At 45.2% G+C, this 8849-nt stretch overlaps 2 protein-coding genes across 5 annotated transcripts in view; one reads left to right on the forward strand and one right to left on the reverse strand.

The window, feature by feature from the left end:
* The window catches only part of Hhat (hedgehog acyltransferase), a 381668-nt gene that overhangs the window by 21027 nt on the left and 351792 nt on the right, over window positions 1–8849 (forward strand). The window lies entirely within an intron of this gene.
* The window catches only part of LOC101573257 (interleukin-13 receptor subunit alpha-1), a 17217-nt gene that overhangs the window by 1152 nt on the left and 7216 nt on the right, over window positions 1–8849 (reverse strand). The window contains exons 2-3 of the mRNA XM_004641165.2: window positions 1698–1708; window positions 185–200 (exon numbers count right to left, since the gene is read on the reverse strand). Coding sequence (XP_004641222.1) covers window positions 185–200; window positions 1698–1708 — 27 coding nt within the window. The remainder of the gene's footprint in view (window positions 1–184; window positions 201–1697; window positions 1709–8849) is intronic.

The following is an 8849-nucleotide window of genomic DNA, read 5'->3' on the forward strand; positions in this document are numbered from 1 at the left end:
AAAGAAAGAAAGAAAAGAAAATGTTTTGTAGTCACCCAAGCTTTGCCTACCATCAGGATTTTAAGATTTGGCCTGTCTATGAATGCTTCTTTATTTCAGTACTTTGAAAAAGTAGCGTTGCTCCGTTTGATTCATTTAACAAATATGAGGTATCTGCTGGGCGAGAGACTGAGGCTGCTGTGACGGTCCAGGCTCTGTCTCTGTCCTCTCTGGGTTCTGCATATGATGAGCTGGTGAGGTGAGAGCTGGCACCAGCCTCTGGGATGGAGAGGAGGAGGATGGCAAGACCTCAACTCAGAGGATTGTGTTGATGTGGGCTGGGACACAGGGCCAGGCCGGTGAAAGGAGTAAGTGTGCAGCCCTGGAAGCGACAGCAGGTGACTGAGGTTGGCTGGAAAGTTGAGTGGGCGGAGAAGGTGTGACTTGAGATGACAGAGGACCTTGACTGCCACACATGGCATCTGGACAGCAACCAGGAGGCAGTAGGCAGCTGGTGTTGTCGCTTCTCTGTGCGCTGTTCATCAGGAGCCTGCTGTTGCTTTCTCTCCCTTGCTGTCTCTGTCCCTCTAACTTGATCTTGGTTTTGCAGAGCTAAATCCTTGCTACTAACTTCTTGGAGCTTTTCACTGAAGGAAACTATTTCCTGTGAAGCAATAAATAGAAGGGAGAGCAGGCAGAGTGCTAGACAGCTAAGTTAATAAGCAAAATCGATGTTTACACTTTTGTTTGCAGTTCCTGTTTTTACATAAGGTGGACACTTGGCTTTTATTCCTGTCCTCACCAAACCGTCATGCATTTTCCCCTTTCCTTACCTGCCCACATACCTTGCATGTACCTTGAAGGAAACCTGGCAGAGAGAAGAGTAGACAGGACACCAGCAGCTGGTGGTACAGCGCAGCAGTGTGGTCTGCTTAAGGAGAGGGAGCAGTCGGGTGTGCGGTGTGCTCAGGAGCCCTCCTGCCGTCATTGACCTGTGGGTGTCCAGCCCTACTATTTGAGACTGCAGCCCTCTTCTCTGTGCTCGGAGGGCCTGGCGCAGGACACAGCAGTCTGCTCCTGCTGCTTAGCCCCTCTGTGAAGGGGCAAAGCTAACTAAAACCCGGTTTTTGCTAAGGAGGACAGACTGTGGACTCACACTCACGACCACGCCACACATCCATCTGGTTGCATTGGGCGGAGGAGGGGGAAGGCAGAAACAGTGGAATAGGCTTTGGGAGGATGCTGTTTGGGGAGCACGAGGGAAGCATGGCCTCTGTAAACACACATGTCCAGCAAACAAAGCAAATGCTGCAGAGCCCATGACCCTCTAGCGCCCCCAGCCACAGGCATGTTTGCTCCGCCCCAGCCTAGCAGCATCTGGAAGCTGGGTGCGTGGAGGAAAAGTGACTGATGCTTTCAGCCTGGCAGGTGGCTCACAGCCTGGTAGCTCCTCAGGGAGGCTGTGCCTGTCCTCGCTCAGGGGTCCAGACTGTAGTGAAAGCTGTGGGTTAAGGGAAGCCAGAGGCATAGCCTCTCCAAGTTTGCACTCACTCCATCTGCAAAGGCTGGGTGACAGGATGTAGCTGTTTTGGGTAAGAAGGGGCAGTTTGAGCAGATACAGGCTGTGTATAGTCAGGACCCTTGGCCCTCCCTCTGTGTCCCGCCTAGAAACAGGTCCTGGCATAACAGTCAGCAGAGTGATTCCTTGTGTGCATGACTGTTTCTGGGTGGGGTAGCTAAAAGGTGCTGTAATGACCAGGCACGGTTCCCTGGAGGAGGTGGCTTTGAACTGAGCTTTGAGCAGTGGTGTTATGTTTGAGCAGAGGTGTAATGGATCCAGGTTTATTAGATTGTTTAATAGGCATGAAATTCTTTGGTTTCCCTGTTGGCAACTTCCGGCAGTTGGAGATGCATAGGAGTTAACAGTCTCTTCTCTGCCCATGGTGTCTTAAAGCGAGAGTCTGAGTGTAGGCTCTGCCACGTGCAGTGACACTTGTGCGTGGGCAGGTGCAACCCGTCCCTGAACCTCTCTCTGGAAGCTCCTGAGCTTGCCTCGTCTCCCTTTAGACATCCAGCAAATGTCACAGGCCAGGGAGTGGCATACCAAGGCCTTTACCCCGAGGCTTTAGGTGCTAGCTGGAGAGATTTGCAGGCCTCTTATGACCAGGAGCCTGAGAACGATTTTAACCCACCATGTGTCGGACACCGCTCTTTTCATTAATAAGATATTTATTTCTAACTTGAGAATGATTGGACTTGAGCCATGTGTGGGGTGTGGATTTCTTGTTGGGGTGTCAGATGCTAACTCCTTCCTTCTGGAGCGTGGACTCCTTATTTGGGCGCTCTCAGTGCTAACAACTGTCCTTGGGAGTGTCAGGACTGAAGATAATTAACACATGTATCCTGTATCGGGGCCTTACCAGGCGGGAGTTATTCCAGCAGGGATGGGTTGGTGGTGCTCAGGAGCTGGACTGCGGGGAGCAGGAGAAGGGAAGGAGGGACATTGCAGTTTCTCAGCACCTTCCCAAAAAGCTGTGCCTGTCAGCACTCTGAAAAGGTTATTGCCTCTTAAAAGTGTGACATGACAGTTGATAAGTCTTTGTGAGGAAGAAATTAGGAGCAGCCGCGGGAGATTGTGAGACACGTGGGAGAAGACGTGAAGGTTGGCGTCTGAGTGGGGAGCTGACTGGAGCCACTTTTGGGCTGACAGTCGCTGCTGAGAAGTTTGAGGTGGATGAAAGTTATTTCATCATAACTTTGCTCCTAGGCTTTGTGAAAGCAAATCTCAGATAAAAATTGGGATTTTTGTCATATGTAAATTTTTCTCAACTCTACCTTGTTAGCATCATTAAGAAACAGGATCAGCAAAAGCACTTTAAAGACATCCTTTTTATCCTGTGGAGAGGCCTATTAGCAAGCAGCAGCTGTTGAGCCTGGCATACTGGCACATGCTGAAATCCTAGTCCTTAGGGGGAGGCTGAGGCAGGAGGATCAGTGCGAGTTCAAGGTCAGGTTGCCTCAATTAAAAAAAAAAAAAAAAAAGAAAGAAAGAAAGAAAAGAAACTTGTATTATATTCTCAAGAGATATCCCTCCCAGAGGGGCACTGTAAATTCTCTAATGAGCATGAGGCAATCAGAAATTCTCCAGCTCTTCGGGTTTTTATAATTTCTGGATTCTGGTTACCTGTGGTAGCAGATGCCTGTTATCCCAGAGCTCTAGGAAGCTGAGGCAAGAGGATTTTAGGCTTAACCCCAGCCTGGGAAATTTAGCAAGAATTTGTCTCAAAAATTAAAAAAGAACTAAGGATATAGTTTAATCTTTAATACCAGGAAGAAAGATTCACATTCTTAAACCTTAAACCTAAATGAAAACAGTAGGAATACCTTTAAAATGTCTTATCTAGTCCTGTTTCTAGTACTAATGGTGCTAATAAGTCAGATGTCAAAAAAATTGCATATGGAAACAAAACCTGACCTATTAAGCCAAGATTCCTTTATTGAGCTAGCTCCTCAAGAGGCACCTGATCTTTTAGCAATGTAAATAGCCTTAGCCAAGCACGGCTTCAAAAAACTAGTTTAGAACTCAAACATTTTTTGGGTGATTGCGATTGCGCCTGCTGATTTAATTTAACTCATCCTGGTTCACTGATGGTGAATTTTTATCTTTTCAGTATAAAGTTATATAAGACATTCTTTAGCTAAATTTCTTATATTAGAAATTTTAAGGATTGGACTATGAGCAATACTAGTGAAAGACGAAGCATCGGCTTGCAGTCCCATGGCCTTCTTAGCATTCACCGTCCCTCCTCCCCTGGCCCGGGTGACCGCATTCTGCAGTCTTAGTGTGGTCAACAACAGACACTGCTTTTGCATATCAGGATTTTAAATATAGTTTATGTTTGGAATACTCACCCCAGGAAAGTGCAATAGTAGTATAGACAGTTCCCTCCTGGCCTCCTAGTGGGGAATTTTACACAGTTAAAATAGACTGTGACACTCAGGAACTCTTATGACGTTGACATCATGCAGACTTTACTCAGATTTCACCAATTTTTCAAGGTACTCCTTGCATTGCAAAATATGCATAGAGTTTCGAGACGTTTTACCATGTGTTCAGATTCATGTAACCACCAATAACAGAGGAACAGAATCATTTTTTTTGGTATATTAGGGAAGGGTCTACAGGGTGTTCAGGGTCTCATTACTAGATCGGACTGCTAGTGATCCGCCTGTTTTTTTTTTTTTAATTTTTTTTTAATTTATTTATTTGAGAGAGAGAGAGAGAGAGAGAGAGAGAGAGAGAGAGAGAGAGAGAGTGTGGTGTGTGTGTGTGGTCAGCTCAGCCCACCAGGGGGCGGGGCTGGCTGGCATGTGGTGCTGGGGGATTGAACCGCGGTCCCTGATGCTCTGCCAAGCTTGTTCTAAGTAGGTGCTTTAGACCACTGAGCCATCTCTCCAGCCCCAGATCCGCCTGTTTACAGCCTCTCAAGAGCTGGGATTACAGGCTGGCGCCACCATTGCAGTCTCAGCATGCCCAAGGGGCAGGGCCAAGACTCTAACCCCCAGCCTCTGTGCCTGCTTGCAGGCACTTTAATCAGCTGAGCTATTTGGCCGGCCTTAGACACAAGATTTTAAAGAATTACTTTGCTCTTACTCTAAGCCTTCTCCTTCCCCTCCCATCCCTAACCCTGAGGCGCTTTGTCACAATACGGATAACACATTCAGAATGGTAGAGGTTTTGGTGAGAAGATTGGCTCCTTTATGGTGTGGTCATGACCATGACACTAGTATAGCCATTCTTTTTTCTTTTATTAAAGTGAATTTTTTTCTTTTTCCCTTCCCCTTCCCTCCTCATCTGTGTGTCTGATGTGTGCGTTAGTGCCTGCGTGTGCGGTGTGTGTGTGTGTGTGTGTGTGTGTTGGGGGTTGAACCCAAAGTGTTGCACGTATCTATTGCTGCGCTGTACCTTCATGCCTGGAAGAGAATTTCTTAGAGTGGGGTAGTTTATTAACCATCTACTCTGCCTGTCTTTTTTTTTTTTTTAATTGGTATGTTTAATTGGATTGGGATTTATTTGGCTTATGAAATCTGCAGGTTTAAGCCTTTTGCCAAAATTGGGAAAAAGTTTTACCATTATTTCTTTGAATAATTTTTCAGCAGCAAGTCTTTTACCTCTGGAAAATTTAAGAGATGAATGTTAGATCTTTTGCTATTGTACCATAGTGTCAAAGGCTTTTTATCTTTTGACTGTTTTCTCTGTTTGTCCAGGTTGTATAATTTCTATGAACTCTTTTAACTTCAATAATTCTTTGTCCTTCCCTGGCAAGTGCAAGGGCCTGAGTTCAATCCCTGGTTCCACCTCCCTCCCAAAAAAATTATTTATCACGTACTTCTGCTATTAAGCCAACCCCATGTGTTATTTTATTTAATTAATGCCATTGCATCTGTTGTCATTCTCCAGGCCCTAAGGCTGCTAGCCAGGTTGTCCTCCTTTCCCATCTCCAAGGCTCTTCTTGGATTGTTACATACATACAATATCCATGGCTTTTAGTGGGAGAGATGTAGCTGCTATATCATGCCTGGAACCCCAGATCTACATGTTGAAGTATTTTTAAGTAAGTTTTATGGTTGATAATGAAGAGAAACCATTTGGTTAACACTGTAGCTTTCTGGAGAAATAGTTGAAGTCATGGAAAATGGGGATAGGAGGCATGGTGTGTACTGAAGATATGATGTCACCTAAATCTTACTCTTTTTTCCCTTTTCCCAGCTTCCAGGCATCACACCTGTCTGATGGCTTACTGTGCCTGTCAGTTGCCTACTGCTGTAACAAAATGTGAAACTAGATACTGAGAGTTTTAGTAACTCACAGTTTTGGAGGCTGAAAGTCCAAACCCAGGCAGCTCCCTCTGCTTGGCCTGTGGTGAGGGCCTGTTGGCTGTGTCACAACAGTGGCTAAGTATGGAAGAGGCCAGGGAATTCTTTGCAGGGAATTTGTCAGGGTCCTGTGAGACCTGTATTGGTCTCTTCAGAGGATGAGACCCTCATGACCTGATTACTTCCCAATAAGTTCATATCTTGGAGGCACCACCATTTCTCGACATAGTCTAAGGACCAGGCTTGCAGACTGAGCCCTATGACACACACTCAGACACTGCCAAGCTACAACATTTACCATGCTCAGCGATACTCTGGAAAGGAAGTGTTCTGTGAATAGCTGGGGCAGCAGGTAGGCAGAGGGGAGGCTAAAGAGGTAAATGGAAGAACTCTTGTGCCTAGCTCTGGTCATCTACTTTCCTGGTCTTTTTTCCATGGGTAAAGTCCAAGGAGAAAGCTAAGGCTGTGAAGAGTTCTGTGTTACCCTATGTGGGTAGCAAAGGTGCTATTTTCTTTTCTTTTTTCTTTTTCCATACTTTCTTTTTTAACTGGCCTCTGCCTTGGAGGCCACTGACATTCTGGGACGTCATCTGGAGTTCTATTTTGTTAGTGCGTCCCTGCTGCTAGGATATTATGTATAAATGAGTGTTCTTGAATATGTAAAGATTTCCTGAGCAGAAACCAAATTCTCTGAGTGAGGACTGTGTTCAAGGTTGTAGTCCCCAAAGGATCACAGCTCTTCGGTGACTTCACGTTACTCTGGTACCCTTTGTACCTTTGGTATTTTGGAGACATGGCATTAATGGGGTACATGCTTTAATAGCATGACTGGTAGCTGGAGTCTCTCGTCATTCTACTGGATTTCGTTTTCTGCCGTGGCTCCTGGCTTGTCATCCTTACTTGTAGTTTGTGCTCTATTTTCCATACACCTTAGTTTTATAAAGTATACGGATAATAACATAGTGTTTTTGCCTTTGACTTCATATTGGAATTCCATATTTCTCTTTAAATACTTGATTCTACTCTGGTTTAAGTGTGGTTTAAATATGCCACCCAAGGATTGCTGTGCTGTAAACTTGATCTCTTGTTAAGGGGTTCTGGACACTTTGAGGAAGTGGGTCTACTAGGAGGTCATAATGACATAGGGAGAAAACCTGATCTTGGGTGGGTGACCTCCAAATGATACAAGGAACCTGTAAATGATATAGGGGAAAAATGGTCTCCTGACCTGATCTGGACGAGTTCATGTTCTCTAAAACTGAAGAATGAATTTTAGGAACAAAAGGAGCAGAATATTATGAGCAGAATATATTTATTGAGGAAAAGAAAGCTCCTGCCTGAGGGACAGTAGGGGAGCCCCGAGTGGATTGTTCCTTAGGAAACTGTCTTTTCCAGTGACTTTTATAGTGTAAAACCATGCAGGGCTAAGGTGGAGAAAATGGGAACTTGCTTAAGAGAATGTGGGGTGGGACAAAACTATGGTCATCCAATGAGATTACAAGCACCTTTGCTCAGGTAAAATTGATTAAGCCCAGGACCAAATGGGGAAGGGAGTCACGTAGCAAGCAGGCATGAATGTAAAACAGGACTTTATCTTGTAGCCATCAGATAATGATTCTTTTTGGCTTTCTCAGGGTAAAGATCAATCCCGGATGCTAATCTTTAGGGGGGTTAGCATTTGTTTGATCTTTGGTCTTTAGGTCTGGTTCACAGCAGGAGCATCTGTCCCACTCACAGTTGTAAGGCATTTTGTCTTCTTCAAGGGCCTGGCCCTGTCTGACTGCCTATAATATTTCTATGTAATTTGGCTGTCTGCAACAGTATGTCACTGAAGGAGTGTACATAGAAAAAGTTGTCTTAGTTGTCCTAGTGTCTCTTTGGCTTTATGTGTCACCATACTGCAGCGTCCAGTGTAGATCTTGAGATTCCTGGGGTGGGGAGGGATGGTAGAGGATGAAGAAACAAGGACAAGGGTGAGAATGCAGAAAGCTGAGGTCAGGTGGAATGCCCCTCCCCCCGAGAAAGGAGCTGTTCAGTGACCACAGCACTTTTATTTATACACTGGGCAGTTCGATGTCAGGTGAGAGACCCCCTCTGCCTTCCAACTTGTTTGCCTGGCTCTCCTTGGCTGCCCCATGTTCTTGGCTGGCCTTGCTCCAGCCCTGCACGTGTGATTAATCTCTAGCTCAGCCACTCCCCACCCTGCTTGACCCTGGCATGATGCTGTCCTCCAAGAGGTCCTAACCAGAGCCAGGTGCCATGTCCTTGAAACTCCTGAATCGTCAGCAAAGAAACCTCTTTTATGTATAAAGTGCCCAATCTCTGATATTTAATTGCAGTAACAGAAAATGGTCTGGTACAGCTTTTGCTTTGCCAGCTCTAGGAAGAGAGAGAATATGGATATTAGATCGGGGAGACATTCTGTCCATGTTAGATCTAATATCTGCAACTCCAGAGACTTTTCTATTTACAGAAAAAGTTTTATGAGTGAGGGTATTTTATCTTTGAGGAATTTTGGTTGGGAAAGAGTGTTGTCTCTGGAAATTACAAGCAGTAAAATGACTTAGTGCAAATTATTTTAGCAGTAGCAGAGCAGCTGTTTAAAGAAAAAGAAGACTCTTCCAATAGTTGTTTGATGAATCATTAGCCTGGGTTCATCCAGAGAGCAATGCCTCTTCTGTGGAGAATTTCTACAGAATCAGCCTTCATTTGTGTTTCTTGTCTGCAAATTTATAGACCATTAAGGTGAGTCCGCTGTCTTTGAACATACAAGGAAACATTTATGATTTCAGGAAACTTGTAAAAGTTTTCTCTGATCACAGAGAAACTTCTATCTATTTAGTGCAATTAGGAATTAGAGGGGGCCTGGCCCTAGCTCAGGCCTTTAAGTGGCAGCTTCCACAAAGCTGTCAGCCTCAGGTTGCTGGAGTTCGAACCTCACAACTCTCCCGCTGGCCAAAAGTGCCCTGAAGGCGTTCGAGGAACAAAAAAAA

The sequence above is a fragment of the Octodon degus genome, unplaced genomic scaffold (assembly GCF_000260255.1).
Source record: "Octodon degus isolate 3935 unplaced genomic scaffold, OctDeg1.0 scaffold00131, whole genome shotgun sequence".
NCBI lineage: Eukaryota > Metazoa > Chordata > Mammalia > Rodentia > Octodontidae > Octodon > Octodon degus.